This window comes from Oncorhynchus keta, chromosome 10 (assembly GCF_023373465.1).
Source record: "Oncorhynchus keta strain PuntledgeMale-10-30-2019 chromosome 10, Oket_V2, whole genome shotgun sequence".
NCBI classification, from domain to species: Eukaryota; Metazoa; Chordata; class Actinopteri; order Salmoniformes; family Salmonidae; genus Oncorhynchus; species Oncorhynchus keta.
The window spans coordinates 61671818-61690020 of NC_068430.1; the positions used below are offsets into that span (position 1 = coordinate 61671818).

At 44.0% G+C, this 18203-nt stretch overlaps 1 protein-coding gene across 3 annotated transcripts in view; it reads left to right on the forward strand.

The window, feature by feature from the left end:
- LOC118389130 (protein jagged-1b-like) overlaps positions 1-14231 on the forward strand; it is a 31089-nt gene extending 16858 nt beyond the window's left edge. For 2 of the 3 annotated variants that reach the window (XM_035778915.2, XM_052527437.1), the window contains exons 10-26: positions 960-1073; positions 1795-1841; positions 2424-2597; positions 3632-3782; positions 4689-4853; positions 5880-5993; positions 6381-6494; positions 6747-6860; positions 7285-7401; positions 7920-7947; positions 8336-8421; positions 9165-9278; positions 9675-9784; positions 9929-10162; positions 10374-10505; positions 10749-10899; positions 11196-14231. In XM_035778915.2, coding sequence (XP_035634808.2) covers positions 960-1073; positions 1795-1841; positions 2424-2597; positions 3632-3782; positions 4689-4853; positions 5880-5993; positions 6381-6494; positions 6747-6860; positions 7285-7401; positions 7920-7947; positions 8336-8421; positions 9165-9278; positions 9675-9784; positions 9929-10162; positions 10374-10505; positions 10749-10899; positions 11196-11737 — 2507 coding nt within the window. In that variant the 3' untranslated portion in view covers positions 11738-14231. The remainder of the gene's footprint in view (positions 1-959; positions 1074-1794; positions 1842-2423; positions 2598-3631; positions 3783-4688; positions 4854-5879; positions 5994-6380; positions 6495-6746; positions 6861-7284; positions 7402-7919; positions 7948-8335; positions 8422-9164; positions 9279-9674; positions 9785-9928; positions 10163-10373; positions 10506-10748; positions 10900-11195) is intronic. The other variant, XM_052527436.1, reaches the window with a different exon arrangement.
- The last annotated feature ends 3972 nt before the right edge of the window (positions 14232-18203 follow it).

Genomic DNA, 18203 nt, shown 5'->3' on the forward strand with positions numbered 1-18203 from the left:
CAGCCTAGTCCTCTATCCCACTACCACCTATATATCTATGCACACTACGGAGTTGATAGATTATATACTGGTACAGGGTCAAATATCTCCTCTCTCTAATGGTTAAAGTTAGTTTCCTAGATCTGTGGTTGAGGCCAACTTCTAACCACCTTGCTACAATTAGAGGATGTCCTTAGAGCACAGATCTAGAACCAGCTTACACTCTCCAAATCTGAACCTTATCCATTAGGGGGTGAAATCTCAAAACTGACCTTTAGAAAAGCTTCTAAGTGCAAATTCCTCTTCATCATACCACCCTTGACTTTTGATGGCGCTCTAGTGTGAAGATTTGGAAGCGGGCATACCAGGATGGGGGGGGGGGAAGTTCCTTCGGCATTCCATTCCATGGCTGCTTTTGGGAATCCTCAGGGCAGGGATAAAGTGGGGTTTCCTAAGCCGGGGGATCATCCTTTGAGGAATGGCAGTGTGTTTTAAAGGGCTTAGAATGAGGAGCGAGAGGATGGGTGCCACTAACTCTATTCACTACTGCCTTAATTCTCTAACTACCCCCCACTCCTTCTCACCCTTGTCTTCCCTTACACCTCCTCTCCCTCTTCCTCACCCCTTCTTAATGTGAGGAGCAAGAAGATGGGTGCCACTAACTATTCACTGCTGCCTTGATCCACTACCCTTCACTTCCCGACATATTTGTTTGTCCCCAATTGCCTTTTGCCATGGGGACAGGCTCCGAGGCGGTTTGAATGCAAACCACAGCAGACCACCAGAAAAGACCATAGAAATATAATTTCTAGAATGGGCATCCCCAAGTCAATGGGTGGGTGACGGGGGAAACCATTAAAATATCTATTCCTATGGCTGCCGACCCCTCGCAATCTCATCACAATCCCCTTTAACAGGAATGAAGGAATTACATTTGTCTTTTTCTGTCTTTCTGACCTGTTTGTTTTTATGGATTTCAGACGCCAATGAGTGCGAAGGCGACCCCTGCCTGAATGCCAACTCCTGCCGCAACCTGATTGGAGGGTACTTCTGCGAGTGCCTCCCGGGTTGGATGGGCCAGAACTGCGAAACCAGTGAGTGTTTTCAATGAAAAGGCTTGTCACTTGTTCTAATGCAGGGGTGGGCAAGTCTGGTTCCAGGAAGCAGCGGGGGATACAGGCTTTTGTTCCAGCACAGCGCTAATATGGGTAATTCAGCTAATCAACTAATCACGGTTGGCAATTGAAAGCATGATTAGTCAAAGTGTGTTCGTGCTTGTGGTAGAACAAAAGCCTGCTCACCCTGCCATTCAATCTCAAGAGTCCAAAGTTGCACACCCCTGTTCTAAAATGAAGAAATGGCACTGTCAAGTGCCAGTAGCTACTTTAAGCAACTGTTGTAGGGACAGTTTTGGATGTGAGTTCATGAGAATGACGGCTAGGACTGAGGCTGGCACAGGGTTTCTTTGAACCTGGACTAGTAGTTCTGGAGTGGTCAGTCTGAAAATAGATGACAGAAAAAATAAAATAATAATACTTATTTTTTTTTATTTTTATCTTGAGTCATTGTCTGCTTGCACAGCCGTGCAGACAATAATGTGCAGATAACATGGGCACTCAAACAATTGTGTGAAGCCCCAGTGCACGGGGCCCGCATGAATTGCACCTCCCCCCACCCGTTCTCGAACAAGTGTTATCTTGAGGAAGCTTGTCGGAAATCTTGACAAGAAAGCCTTATCAAGGCCTCGCCTCGGCGGAGCTCAAATTGTATACGTCTTATTTTAATTTATTTTATTGTTACAAATTGTTTCCGCAGATATCAATGACTGCCTGGACCAGTGTCAAAATGGGGGAAAATGCAAGGTATGTTTATTGCGTTTCTCCCAAATGGCATCTTATTCCCTATATAGTGCACTACTTTTGACCAGAACCCTATCATGGGGAATAGGGTTCCATTAGGGACACAGATGTTTTCTTATTTTTCCGTAATGTATCGGTCCTGGTCGATATACATATTCCGGACACTTCCTGGCATATTGGAGTTGTTTTTGGCTTCTTTCTCTCGCCTTCCCCTCTTTCTCCCCCTTTTTCCTTTATGGCAGGTTTAAAAATGGCAAACTGCTGAGACATGCTTTCAGAACACAGGCATGACAGAGTTGCTCAGGCAATGCTAACAAAGAGAGGGGCAGAAAGACATGAATGCTTGTGTAGGAGGGGAGAATGGGAGGGAGGGAATAGGCGGAAGGTCTTCATGACTACAATAGATCAGATTACCATAAACATTCTCGTCCCCTGCCAGGAAAAATAAATCTTTCTTAATTCTTTTCCAACCCTTTCACAATGGCTTGTTTTCCTCACCGCCCTGTTCCGTACCTCCCACACTCACCCCCAACACCCTGTTCTCTCTTTATTTTTTTCCTTTCTCTGTTTTCCTCCCCTCCCTAGGACATGGTGAATGGGTACCGTTGCGTTTGTCCGTCGGGCTTCGGCGGCGAGCACTGCGAGAAGGACGTAGACGAGTGCGCCAGTGGCCCGTGCTTGAACGGCGGCCGTTGCAAGGACGACGTCAATGGCTTCCAGTGCCTGTGCCTGCCCGGTTTCTCTGGCAACTTCTGTCAGGTGAGCAGAGATTGGCACCACACCCCCCTCACTGTGCCCAGAGCCCACCCAGAGTTGGTCCAAGTCACCTGAAACCACAACACTGATCCAGGAGCAGATATTGCTCCATCCTTGTAATGGTTTATGGTTAGAATTGGAGGTCGTATAAGCTGATCCTAGATATGTGGTTAGGGCCAACTTATCTTGAGTAAATCGTGAGTAACCACTGATCCACGGTCCGATACCGTATTTCCCCATACCTTTTTAATGGTTAAGGTTGGAGATGGGGTAATCTGATCCGAGATCGGTGGTTAGAGCCAACTTTCCTTGACTACCTCCCTCTTTCCTGGTAGCCTAGTGGTTAGAGCGTTGGACTAGTAACCGGAAGGTTGCAAGTTCAAACCCCCGAGCTGAAAAGGTACAAATCTGTCGTTCTGCCCCTGAACAGGCAGTTAACCCACTGTTCCCAGGCCGTCATTGAAAATAAGAATTTGTTCTTAACTGACTTGCCTGGTTAAATAAAGGTAAAAAATAAAAATTTAAAAGTTGCAGTCACCTCAAACCACTGATCCACGGTCCGATACCGTACTTCCCCATACCTTTTTAAAGGTTAAGGTTGGGGATGGGGTAATCTGATCCGAGATTGGTGAATCTCCTGAGTGAATCTCCTCACCATAATGTTTTCATTGATATCCTCCTCTTCAGTTGTTTCCCTCCCATTTTTTTCCCCCATTAGATTTTTTTTTTTTTTGCCACCTTTCCTTCCCCCCACTATAATCGCACCTGCGTTTCTCTCTGCGATCGTTTCTCTTTGCAACTCTAAACTGGAGCTTTGTCGCGCTTGTTAACACTTGTGAACCTTCCGTCTGGGCTAAGTCTGTCTTCTCTTTACCCGCCTCCTCCAACTCTCCACCGCTAAGCGTTTGTTTATGGTTCTTTAGCAGGTTTCCGTGGTGAAGTCCACAATGGGTTATTATGGAAAAGGTAAAATGGCAGGTATTACTTTACATGGCTTGTGTCTAAACCATTCTTTGTTTTTGTTCTTGCCTTCTCAGTTGGATATCGACTACTGCATGCCGAGCCCATGTCAAAACAGGGCCCAGTGTTTCAACCTGGCTACCGATTACTTCTGCAAATGTCCAGAAGACTACGAGGGCAAGAACTGTTCCCATTTGAGGGACCACTGTCGGACAACACCATGCAAAGGTTAATATTTGCGTTTTGGTTTAGCCTTGTGCAGTCTTTACAGTACTGTAGAAGTCTGTTTTCAGTGTTAGCCTAGGCAGTTTTGGCTAGCTTGGCTAATGCTAATGAAAGCTAATCCCAAAAATTTTAGGTCACTTGTCTCGCTTTGCTTTTTTTATAGCCAATTGTAAATCTGAGAGGGGGGCTTTTTAGCCCGCAGAGTCTGTAATCTAATCTGCTAACTCAAGGCCATTGTGCTGGGTGTGTGTCACACCATTGTGTGTGTGTGTGTGTGAAGACCTAGGGTTAGCAAGCCCGCACGGCACTAACCCGTTCTCCGCCGGGTCCCCCAGGGCCTCGTTACCATGGGAAGGGTTAAGGTTTGGTTTCATGTTTTCGAGTCGCTACTGCTGCCAGACTACTTTTTTGACAAGACACTCCCTTCAAGAACACCCCCCACGCCGCCCTCCTGCTTCTGACAAATTGCCTCTGCTTCTTAAAATGTTCCTCTCCTCCCTACTAGACTTTGTTCGTCTCTCCAAAACGCCCCAGAAGAATCTGGCAAAACTGAAGTGCTCTGTGTGTGATCTTCCTGCTGAATATACTCAATAGACCCCCTTAATTTTCTCACTCTGTGCCGTGTGTATGCACGCATTTTTGAGAGCGTAATTATGACAGTCTACGGGTTTATACCCTTGTACTTAGTTTAACTACTTTTATCTATACACACCACAGATTGAAGAAATTAGAGGGCCTTGGCATATGTTGTATCTATTGAATATTTATTTTATTGGAAGCTGTGGCACCCAAAGCGTTTGAAGGTTTATACGATGTGTGGTAATGTCAGTTCTGTGCAATGGATATCAACATTTATGTGATTGCCATATATGCACACTGTCCTGACCTCGCCCTTTCTTTCTCCCTCAGTGATTGACAGCTGCACGGTTTCCGTGGCATCCAACAGCACCCCTGGGGGCGTGCGTCTGATTTCGTCCAACGTGTGTGGGCCCCACGGGCGCTGCCGGAGCCAGGCTGGGGGCCAGTTCAGCTGCGAGTGCGAGGAGGGCTTCACCGGGACATACTGCCATGAGAGTAAGTGACTCCCCCAGTTCCACCAAGGAGTGAAGAACGGTAGATGAATGGCTGGAGGATGGCTAGGGAGGTGGATGGATGGAGCCTTTGATGGATGGTGGATGGCTAATGTGTGTATTAAGGGGTCAATGTGGGGGTGTGAGGGAGGCATAGATAGAGGGGGAAATGTGGCAGAATTGTGAGGTTGAAGTGGAGAGGGCAGATATGAGAGAGAGAGAATGTTATTGCAGGGGTGGTAGAGGATGGGATGGGCCCTTTCCGACCATAAGTACACCACAAGAATCTCCCTCCCAGTTATAAGGATCGTTCCTGTTTCTTGGCGTGGTCTGTCACGACACATGCATCCTTGGGTTCAAAGCGTGCTCTCGCTCCTTCCAAACCCGGTGACTTTGTTCTCACCAACAGTTCTTTCAGGGGAGAGTGGTGACCCCTTGACGATAATTATTAGCTCCCTGTTTGATGGATGGCTGTTTTTAGCCGCGGGCTCCCTAGCCCAGAGAGGTCAGGCAGGCTAGCCCTGGCCCTACAGTCACTGGGTTATCTAATGGAGGCCCCAGGCGAGGCCTATGCTGTCTCTCAGACACAGGCCTTGATTAATGACCCTGCTCAGCCTTCGCTAGCCTGTCAGGGGGTGGGGAAGTTGTTAAATGAAAGGGGCTCCATGCCTCCCCACCGTTAACTCTCATTCTCTTAAGCCAGGAAGTCTGCCTATTCTTGCCCGGCCTTGTCTCTCCCACGCACACACCCAACACCAAGCTCTCTGTTGTGGTTTTGGGTGACAGAAGGAGTTTTGGGAAGGGCTTTTGGTAGAAGATTACTTGACCGGAGACGACAGTCAAAATAAATGGGACACTAGGGAAGCCGCAAGGTTTGTCATGTGGAAACAATGCGAGTTGTTCACATAATTGGAAATGGTAAATGAGTCCTTGAAGGGATTTCATGGTGCACACCTTGATTGCAATGGTTTGATATTGTTTATTTTCTCAGACTTTTTTTCTTTTTTTTTTCTCTTTCACTCACTCTCAGATATAAATGACTGTGAAAGTGGCCCGTGTCAGAACGGGGGAACGTGTATTGACAAAGTCAGCCTGTACCAGTGCATCTGTGCCGAGGGCTGGGAGGGACCCAACTGTGACGACAGTAAGTACATTTTTCTTCTCAATACTGTCATGTTTGTTTTATATGAATAATGGCTTTCACTTTCTTTGAACCACCGGTGGATAATACATTGTTGTTGAAGTTAGGCAACTAAATAACTTGTATATATCACCCCACAACGTAGTACAAGTATTCAAAAAGTGAATGGTTCTTTTGTTTGTATCATTTCAAAAGTATTCATACAGTGGTACACAAGTCTATATATGTGCTTATGCATTACATGCAGGTGGAACAGTGCATTGACTATTTCATTTTATCTGACTTGCTTCTTGTTATTGAGGGGGGGTAGGGTTAGGATTTAAATGGCCTTGGAGATGCCAAACAGACAGTTAAACATGAAATTACTTTTTCTTTTTTTTGTCTCCTCAGACATTGACGACTGCAACACCAACCCATGTCGTAACCGCGGCACGTGCCGAGACCTGGTGAACGACTTCTACTGCGAGTGTAAGAACGGATGGAAGGGCAAGACATGTCACTCAAGTAAGCCCCCCTTACTACAGTATCGCACACTATTTAATTAATTTTTTCCGCCCTGGGGCGGCCATGTGAAGTGTGTTGTGGTGTGAAATATGCGTGTGGGTGGGATGTAAGCGTGTGCATGCTTGTATGTGTTCGAAAGGGTGTGTTTATGTGCATAAATAACACATACCTGAAATAATAGGTTTTAAGGCCTAATGGTTTCCTGACATTGACTATGAATAGTTGCTGACATGTAATATTTTTTGCTTCCAGGAGAGAGCCAGTGTGACGAGGCTACGTGCAACAATGGCGGAACGTGCTACGATGAAGGGGACACCTTCAAATGCATGTGTGCCGCCGGATGGGAGGGTGCCACCTGTAATATAGGTATGTAGTGTAGCCGCCAGTGCTAAATTATTGCAGCTAATGCTATTCCAACTGAGCATTCACCACAACCACTATGATTTGGTTTTCACTCAACATTTGACAGTAATGCAAGGCCCTCATTTTAAATTCCTAAAAATAGACATTTTGAGTCTGACAAAACACTTGGTTTAGATTTTCCATTGCTAAACTGTAATTGCTGAGGTAGTTGCCTCTGTTAACTAGTAGTATAGCTGAAGGCTTGGTTCAAAACTAGGCCAAAGGTTTATTTTGCCCATGTAGCATTTGCTAGTTAGCAGATAGGCTAAAGGTTGTGTTTGCCCATGTAGCATTGGGAGGCTAACAGGGTGGCTAAATGTTATGTTTGCCTGTGTAGCATTTTCCAGCTAGCTAGCATGTTGGCTAAAGGTTGTGTTTGCTTCTCCAGCTAAGAACAGCAGCTGTCTGCCTAGTCCTTGTGAGAACGGAGGCACCTGTGTAGTCAGTGGAGACTCTTTCACCTGTGTCTGCAAAGAGGGCTGGGAGGGCCTGACCTGCAACCAAAGTGAGTGACCCCAGAGTGTGTGTGTCCCCGTATGTCCTCACTAATACTAATAAATCCTTAGTAGATAATTGTAGTCTTGTGCACTATTAGTTGTTCATAACTTGATAGTGTAAAATTCACTAGAACTACCTTTTATCCTGCCGTAGTAGATAAATACAGTTTGGCCTTCGTCCTTTATGGTCCTTCTGTGGCTCAGTTGGTAGAGCATGGCGCTTGTAACGCCAGGGTAGTGGGTTCGATTCCCGGGACCACCCATACGTAGAATGTATGCACACATGACTGTAAGTCGCTTTGGATAAAAGCGTCAGCTAAATGGCATATATTATTATTATTATTATTATTATGTAATGAATGTATCGAGCTAAATCTTAACTATAGGGAAAAACATATACTTTTTATGTTTTATTTCTTAGATTAATGTTATGTGGCCTCTCAGCTAGCCACAAATTCATATTGAGTTAGTATTCTGACATGCACTCTGTGTCTAACCCAACTTTCTTTTATTTCAAATTTTACAGATTCCAACGACTGCAATCCCCACCCTTGGTAAGTCAATCCCAAACCAAATTAAGCCCAGTAAACATATCTGCCCACAGGAATGTCCTGCTGCTGATAATACACACAGACTTGCATATACACTCCGCGTCGACAAAGAGCCACAAACAACTCGCGTAACTTTGTTTGCTCAAGACTTCACAATCAGACATTTTACTTGTTCCACTTCCTCCTCTACCCAACGCCATTTTTTTTAAAGAATAATATAAATGTATCCGTTGAAGGAACTATTTTTGTGGTGAAATCATTTAATAGAGAGAATTGAGTGATGCTTATTTAGATACTTTCTAAGACATGGAATTATATTTCCCACCCATTTAGTCAATTCTTATTGGTTAAGAGCTATGACCCCTGACTCTCTCTATCCTTTTCTCTGCAGCTATAACAGTGGAACCTGTGTGGATGGAGATAACTGGTACCGGTGTGAGTGTGCCGCGGGATTTGCCGGACCAGACTGCCGGATTAGTGAGTATTAACCCTTTGCACCCCCCCATCCCCCTCACTATTCTTAAGCTGTGACAAAAGTCAGAGTTAAGTCGGGGCTAAATCAGGTTTAAGTCTTTTGGCTTTGGTGATGCTTGTAGGACAACACAATGGAGGATGAGACTTATAAGTTGGCTAGATAAGTTCACGTTGCTGTTAGCCCTTTGATCCAGTTAAAGAGAGCTCAGATGAAGTTGATCACCTGCACTAATTCCCTTGACTATTCAGAGTTAGTCCAACTGTTAACTAGCACCAAGGACTAGGAATGAAACTAGGGTATAGTTTTGAATGCATTTGTTTTTTTTATAATGAAGTTACAAAGTAGTATAATTAGCATAGTTTGATAGCATAGTTGATTAGCATAGTTTGGGGTGGCAGGTAGCCTACTGGTTAGTGTTGGACTAGTAACCGGAAGGTTGCAAGAGCAAATCCCCAAGCTGATAAGGTAAAAAAATATATATAAAAAAATCTGTCGTTCTGCCCCTGAACAAGGCCATCATTGACAATAAGAATTTGTTCTTAACTGACTTACCTAGGTAAATAAAATAAAAAATATATGTTTGTTTTTTTTAGTCTGGGGCCCTGGGAAATATCGGTCTAAGCAAAATGATTCCAAGACATCACTCAGTCTGTTAATCAGTAGGATAGATGGACCGATGCATATAGATTGATGAAGTGACAGAAATAGAGTAGTACCCTAACAGTTGCCAATCTTGTCCCATCAGACATCAACGAGTGCCAGTCGTCGCCCTGCGCGTTCGGCTCCACCTGCGTAGACGAGATCAACGGCTACCGCTGCCTGTGTCCACCAGGGAGGGCCGGCCCCAGGTGCCAAGAAGGTAAGACCTCTACCCTTCATGTGTTCCTTTGGAGCCTAGGCTCATACTGTCTTCAATAAATACATTTTCCATCATAATCATCCCTGTTGGATTCTGCCATGACAATGGACTGTATCTTAGTCAGTAACTTGGTCTGACTTTTTGTTCCTTGTGCTATAGCTCTTTAGGTGCTGTTTACCTAACTATAAACAGGACATCAGATAAACAATGTATAAGTGCATGGTACAATAGCTTTATTACCATAAACATCACAAGAACCTAAGTATTAACAAGAGTCAATGTAGGTGTAAACAGTCAACCTGAATAAAACACAATACATCTATGATTTTGGCCATCGATAGCAAATGTTTCAGGTTCAATCTTGAGAGACTAAAATGGCCACCTCTTGCTTTGCAGTTACTGTGAGACCCTGTGTTGTCAACAGTCTAGTGGCTGTGGATGGGACCAAATGGGACGACGATTGCAACACCTGCCAGTGCCACAATGGGAAGGTCACCTGTACAAAGGTACAAAACCACAGGTTTTATGACAAGCTTTTTTTCTTTGTACCATATTAAATACCCATTGTGATGTGAGCTAACTATGCAATTAATGACCACAAATTATCACCATCACTGACCACAGTTAACCACATTCCTGTCTCCCTCCAGATCTGGTGCGGTCCCAAATCCTGCCGGATCCACAGTAAAAGTCACAGCGATGGCGAGTGCCCAGTTGGTCAGACGTGTGTGCCCGTCAGGGACGAGCGCTGTTTCGTCAAGCCATGTCCCAGCCAGGGCGAGTGTTGGTCGGCCTCCCACAGTCTCCCGCCCCATGCAAAGTGCCACCCCGAGAGCAACTGTGCCAACGTCACCTTCACCTTCAACAAGGACACCATGCCACAGGTGAGTTGGTGCAAGCCACATCATAGAAACATTTTATCCAAACTTAAACTAGGAAGTAAATTTAACCAATGGCAAAACATTGTCACATCCAGTTTGGCAGTATTTCTTATACCTTGGTAAGTCTTGGAGCAGTATACAGTTTTGGATAAACTGTGATTTTGATACTTGTGAACTTATACATGGAACCTTTTGACATCTCTGTGTGTGGCAGGGCTTGACTGTTGAGCACATCTGCGGTGAGCTAAGGAGTCTGTATGTGGTGAGGAACCTCTCGTCAGAGTACTCTGTGTCCATGACATGCGAGCCATCGGCCACCACCAACAACGAGATCAATGTAGCCATTGTAAGTACCTTTTTGGCTCAAATTTTGCCCTCAATTCCGTGATTATCAAGAACAAGCAAATGGCCGTTTTGAAACACTAGTCATTTAGCAGACACTCATCCTAAGAATAACTACATTCGCACAAGGATTAATTTGTCCTGTTTCTCACAGTATACTCAATATTATTTTAATGCGATATGGAAGTTAGTTTACATTGTTATTTTACTTGTATGAAGAACAACTCTATTATTATTTATTTTTTAGTCAACGGAGGACCCCAGACGAGGCAAGGCCCCTATCAAGGAGATCACGGACAAATTCATAGACCTGGTCAGCAAGCGAAACGGAAACAGCACTATCATCACAGCCATTGTTGAAGTCCGTGTCCAGAGGAGGCAGACCCACAACCCCAATGGTGAGAGCACAGGACACAGGCAGCCATTTATTGTTTTTGCAAAGACATTGACCTTCACTGGTGGTGGGATGGTTGTATGTACCTAGGTTTGAAAAATTCCTGAATGTTTTCCAGAAATCCTGGTTGAAGGATTTGGGGAATTTTGCAGTTGAAAAGTGTTAATGGGAAGAGGGAGAATATCACATTGCTGCTGCTGTCAACTTCTGCTTAGAGTATAGTTTTTGGTATTCGAGTCTCCCTCGTTTGTTCTAGTCTTCGATAACTGACGCCTTCCCTCCCTCCATTTCTCCTTCCAGCAGACTACTTGGTCCCCCTGCTGGTGTCCGTAGTCATCGTCATCTGGCTCCTGGCTGTGGCCTCTGCGTTTATCTGGTGCCTCAAGCGGCGCCGGAAGCCCAGCACCCACACGGGTGTCAGCACCCAGTCGACGTCCCCTGCGACGACCGCCGAAGACACCAACAACGCAGTCAACAACGTGCGTGAGCAGCTCAACCAGATCAAGAACCCCATCGATAAACACGGTCCGGCCAACGGCCTACCCCCAGTTAAAGAACACCCCAACCACTATCACTACGAGGACAAGAACTCTCTTACCAATGGCAAAATTAGAACAAACAACTCAGACGTGGGTAGCCACCATTCGGATGACGAGGAGTCTGAGAAGAGGCTTCAGAAGGCTAGGTTCCCCAGGCAGACGCCGTATACTCTAGTGGACCGGGAAGAGCGGAGCCCACAGCCACTCGGCACGGCCGGCAAACACCCCAACTGGACTAACAAACAGGATAACAGAGACTTGGAGTCGACGCAGAGCTTAAACCGAATGGAATTCATTGTATAGCGCACAGCTTGGCGACCTTGGCCCGACCACTTCAACCAGTTTATCATTGTTGGAAGGTCAGCTGAGGGGCGCTCCAAAGTTGTTGATACTGTTGTCATATTTTTGAATCAAAAAGTTGTGATTTACCCTTCACAAAGAAGACAAATTTCCATGTGTTTAATTTATGTTTCGACAAGCTGGCTCACACTGGCAATAACGGTTGGCTGTGGTTTGGCTGGATTTCCGGGTGCTGCGTTTGCTTGCAGTCTTTTGCAAAACCAGTTAACTTCGAGGCAGCACTTCTGTAAATAGAGATATCGATGTACGTGTAAGAACATCTCTACGTTGTTCGGTCAGCTGCTGTCGAAGGCTTTTTGCAAGCTTTTTCCCGGTAGTCTTGTGTACGATGAATATTAATGTGGGTTTAGCCTCGTAACTGGTTTTGTAGTTGTACGCGCTTCCGCATCACCATACCACAGCAACTAACAAAAAATATAATTTATTTTTGTTTGGGGCAGGTTGAGTCTGTCAGCAGTTGCTGCCGCTATGAAGAATTTGTGTCGATGTAGAATGTTGTATAGATCTGTAAATATTTTTTTTTTTTTATTAATCATTGTTTATATTTGATTTATTAACTTAATAATCAAGAGCCTTAAAATATCATTCCTTTTATTTATATGCATTGTTTAGATTTGAAGGTTTGACAGCTTTGTAAGCTTACAACTTCCTTATTTTTGAAAATATTGTTTCAATAAATAGTCAGGTCCAAAAGTATTTGGACATTGAATATTTTTGTTTTGTACTGTGGATTTGAAGGTTAAAGTGCAGATGGTCGGTCAGCTTTAATTTGAGGATATTTTCATCGATACATTTTTTTTTTTACATGGTCTCCCCATTTCAAGGAACCAAAAGCATTTGGACAAATCCACTTATGTGTATTAAAGTAGTTAAAAGTGTAGTATTTGATCCCTTATTCCTAGCATGCAATGACTACATCAAGGCTGTGACTCTACAAACTTGTTGGATGCGGTTACAGTTTGTTTTGTTTCAGATTATTTTGTGCCCAATAGAATTGAGTGATAAGTAATGTCCCATGTGGCTCAGAGTCTGGTGCTTGTAACGCCAGAGTTGTGGTTTCGATTCCCATGGATGGACCAGCACAAAATAGTACGAAAATGTATGCACTCACTACTGTAAGTCGCTCTGGTTAAGAAAGTCTGCTAAATGAATTAAATGTTAATGTAATGTCATTTTGGAGTCACTTTTATTGTAAATAAGAATAGAATATGTTTCTGAACACTACATTAATGTGGATGCTACTATGATTACAGATAATCCTGAATGAATCGTGAATAATGATGAGTGAGAAAGTCTGAGGAACAAAGATCATACCCCAAGACATGCTGACCTTTCACCACTACCAATAATGGGAGAATAGCATCTTTCGGAAGGGTATGATTATGCCTCAAACTTTCTCACTCAATTTTGTTCATGATTCATTCACGATTTTCTGTAATCATGGTAGCATCCACATTAATGGATGGAAACACCCTCAAATTAAAGCTGACAGTCTGTAATTTAACCTCAGTCATTGTATAATTTCAAATCTAAAGTGCTGGAGTACAGAACCAAAACATCAACAAAATGTTTCACTGTCCAAATACCTTTGGACCTCCACTTTGTTTCATAAATGCCAAAAGTGTTCTTGAAAGAATAGTTTATTTTTTAACAATTTGGATGGGCATTTTTGTCCCCCCAAAAAACAACCTGTTTTTGTACGATGTCTGTTTGAAACCATTTCTATGGTAGTTTTGCCAGGACTCTTTTTTTGTAAGTACTTAAATGTAAGTGGGATGGCAGGGGAAAGGACTAAATCACATGGAGGATGATTCTGCTGCTGCAGGGTCATTTGAATCAACTAAATGTGGCAGACTCATTGCTTGCCAATGAAATACTTTTAAGGGAACAAAACTTTTTTGTTTTGTTAGCTTGACATTTGCATGTACAGCATAAAATGTGTCAATGACAGGAAAAAATTATATTCCTAGATACTTTGGGAAAGATGTACCTGTTTTTGATGTATCTGTGATTACTTTGCATATTATTTGCATATATGGTAATTAACTCTAATAAATGGTGGAATTGGTTTTGTGTGCCCTGGGTGGGTGGCGATTTCAATGGAATGGTCTGCAATGAGCAAACTCTGGTCACCGGGCCATGCAAAACGAACTCGACCAATGAGATACTTGAAGAGAGGAGGTCCAATAAGAACACTGTAGAACTGTCATGTGACACACAGCCTTTCTAGATCAGAGACCACAAGGCTGTAAACTTTTAATATAATTTTTTGTTTGCCCTTAAGATCATGACATAAGAGAAAGTATTTGTGTACATTTCACTTTAGTGTGTTAAGAACTTGAGAATTAAAAGTATTTTGGGGGGGAGCAGTTGTTCCTGGCAAGTCTTTGTTTTGTTTTGGAAAGTAATATTTATTAAAATATTTTGTACAAAAACAGATGAGTCTGTGTTTTCCATTGCTTTCTGAGGCAAAGGGTCTGTCTGGTGGCATAAGTCGGCGGGTATAGACTAGACGACATGCCGGGTGAGCCGCATTTGCTGTTGAGTGTCAAACAATGACGACTTTGTCTGAGGCTCGACCATCCCTGTCCTCTCTCACACATGTACGAACAGTCTCAGCAGACCCGTGAGAGAGTTTAAAAGGCCTGTACACAGCCCTAACCTGCGTGGGAACAAGCCTGTCTTTCACCTAAATAAACAGCATGAGACACTTGCAAATGCATTTATAGAGGAATCACTCCAAATGGAAACAAACAAGCAAGCTTTTTCCTGCCACTTAACTTTGAGATTTGTCTCTACCTATTACGCTGTGGTTGAAAAATGGGAAAGTAGCAATTGTGTGTTTTTATTTAAGCAATAAGGCACAAGGGGTTGTGGTAAATGGCCAATATACCACGGCTAAGGGCTGTTTTTTGGCGCAATGCGACGTGCCTGGACACAGCCATTAGCCGTGGTATATTGGCCATATACCGCAAACCCCCGAGGTGCCTTATTGCTATTATAAACTGGTTTCCAACGTAATTAGAGCGGAAACAAGAAATGTTTTGTCATATCCGTGGTATAAAGTCTGATATACCACAACTGTCAGCCAATCAACATTTAGGGCTCGAACCACCGAGTTTATAATTACAATTATACAAATTACACAAACTTTGTCATTGGGAGGAGAGTGATAGCCTACTTCTCATACAAAATGGAGTCTGACATGAGTGAGTTAAGGATTTTGAGATTATTTGGGGTATAAGCAGAGAATGTGGATATTTCGTCTTTTCGGGATTGCGACCTCCCCTGTTTTTATTTTGGGATGCCAAACTTGAGTTCATCATTCCCAACTCTCAAACTATGTCCTAAATGGCACGCTATTCCATATATAGTGCACTTATGTTTGTATTGACTCTGTCTACTTAGTAGTGCACTTTATAGGGAACAGGGTGCCGTTTGGGATGCACACTCTCTCCACCACTGTGGTCTCTCAGCTGACACCCAGCCAACGAATGCCAATTCCTCTCTTCCTGGTTTCTCAGCCAGTGGGAGACTCAGCAAAATGTGCTTTTATTGTCTCACTTTAAAGGGGGTGAGGTTTGTGGGTGGGTGGTTGGGTGTGTATCTGTGTCTTTGTTTATGTATATGCGTGTTTGTGTGTCTATTTATGCTGCTGGTGTATGTATGAACGGAAGCTCTATCAAAACATTCATGACACACCCTACCCTGTCTTGTCCTCGGTCCCTATAGTCCTGTATAAAACCCGAGACAACCCAATTGATCCCATGTCTGATATCGACATTGGGAAACCCATTTCATGGTTACTAGGTTATGAAATCAAAACCACTCTGTGTACTTCCCACAAGGTTGGTAGAAAGCGGATGTTTCTGGTTTTCAGACAGATTTTCAGCCCACGTGGGGACTCTGCTCAGGTGACTTTTTATGCTTGCTACATTAGGTTACACCAGGGTTTTTTTTATTTTTTAAATGTTAAACTGTGTAGAAATGAAAATGGACCTACAGTTTCTTGACTATGTCCAGCTTGCTAATAATCACCCAAATGAAAGCTAGACAGTCAGGTAGCATTGAAAAAAAATAATAATAATATGGATAGATTTTGACGAGGAAATATAACCAATTCTCAATGCGGCCCTTCGGATCTCATTGAAGACTGAATGCGTCCCCCAGGGCAAAATGAGACATCCCTGCATTTACAGAGGTAAAGTAGGTTTTATATCAGACATTCAACAGACATTCGCCGCTAGCCTATTTAAACCGAATACCTTACTGTGACATGCTTACTTACAAGCCCTTAACCAACAATGCAGTTTTAAGAAAAATAAGAGTTAAGAAAATGTTTTTACTAAATCATTTTCAGTAAAAAATAAGAGCAACAATAAAATAACGCGGCTATATACAGGGGGTACCACTACCAAGTCAACGTGCAGGGGTACAGGTTCATCGAGGGAATTGAGGTAATGTGTACATGTAGGTAGGGGTAAAGGGACTATGCGTAGATAATAAACTGCGAGTAGCAGCAGCTTCAAAAAAGTGGAGGGGGTGTCAATGCAAATAGTCCGGGTAGCCATTTTATTAGCTGTTCAGCAGTCTTATGGCTTGGGGGTAGAAGCTGTTAAAAAGCCTTTTGGACCTAGACTTGGCACTCCAGTACCGCTTGCCGTGCGGTACCAGAGAGAACAGTATATGACTAGAGTGGCTGGAGTGTTTGATCATTTTTAGAGCCTTCCTCTGACACTGCCTGGTATAGAGGTCCTGAATGGCAGGAAGCTTGGCCCCAGTGATGTGCTTGGCCCCAGTGATGTACTGGGCCGCACGCACTACCCTCTGTAGCGCCTTGCGTCGGAGGCCGAGCAGTTGCCATACCATGCGGTAATGCAGCTAGTCAGGATGCTCTCGATAGTTCAGCTTTATAACATTTTGAGTATCTGAGGTCCCATGCCAAATCTTTTCAGTCTCCTGATGGGGAATAAGCATTGTCGTGCCCTCTTCACTCTTCATGTTTTGGTGTGTTTGGACCATGATAATTTGTTGGTGATGTGGGAGGAATTTGAGGAATTTGAAGCTCTCAAGCTGCTCTACCACAGCCCCGTCGATGAGAATGGGGGCGTGCTTGGCCCTCCTTTTCCTGTAGTCCACGATCATCTCCTTTGTCTTGATCACATTGAGGGAGAGGTTGTTTTCCTGGCTTATAGGCGGTCTCATCGTTGTTGGTGAACAGGCCTACCACCGTTGTATCGTCAGCAAACTTAATGATGGTGTTGGCCATGCAGTCATGGGTGAACAGAGAGTATAGGAGGGAACTAAGCACACACCCCTGAAGGGCCCCCATGTTTGTTTGTTTTTTAATGTTTTTTGTGAATTTTACCCCCTTTTTCTCCCCAATTTCGTGGTATCCAATTGTTAGTAGATACTATCTTGTCTCATCGCTACAACTCCCGTACGGGCTCGGGAGAGACGAAGGTTGAAAGTCATGCGTCATGAATATTGACCTGTTTAAAGGCTACGGCAAGCGTGATCACACAGTTGTCCTGAACAGCTGGTGCGCTCATGCATGCTTCAGTGTTGCTTGCCTCGAAGTGTGCATAGAAGTCATTTAGCTCGTCTGGTAGGCTTGTGTCACTTGGCAGCTCGCGGATGGGCTTCCCTTTGTAGTCCGTAGTAGTTTGCAAACCCTGCCACATCCGACGGGCATCAGAGCTGGTGTAGTAAGATTGAATCTTAGTCCTGTATTTACATTTTGCCTGTTTGATGGTTCGTCAGAGGGCAGAGCGGGCTTTCTTATAAGCATCCGGTTTAGAGTCCCGCTCCTTGAAAGCGGCAGCTCTAACCTTTAGCTCAGTGTGGATGTTGCCTGTAATCCATGGCTTCTGGTTGGGGTATGTACTTCTGGTTGGGGTATGTGCGTATGGTCACTGTGGGGACCACGTCATCGATGCACTTATTGATGAAGCCGGCAACTGATGTGGTATACTCCTCAATGCCATCGGATGAGTCTCGGAACATATTCCAGTCTGTGCTAGCAAAACAGTCCTTTAGCTTAGCATCTGCATCTTCTGACCACTTCCGTATTGAGCAAGTCACTGGTACTTCCTGCTTAAATTTTTGCTTGTAAGCAGGAATCAGGAGGATAGAATTATGGTCAGATTTGCCAAATGGAGGGCGAGGGAGAGCTTTGTACCCATCTCTGTGTGTGGAGTAAAGGTGGTCTAGAGTTTTTTCCCCCTCTTGTTGCACATGTAACATGCTGGTAGAAATGAGGTTAAATGTATTTGTTTTTCTGCATTAAATTCCCCGGCCACTAGGTGCCCCGCCTCCGGATGAGCATTTTCTTGTTTGCTTATGGCTTTATTCTGCTCATTGAGTGCGGTCTAAGTGCCAGCATCAGTTTGTGGTGGTAAATAGACAG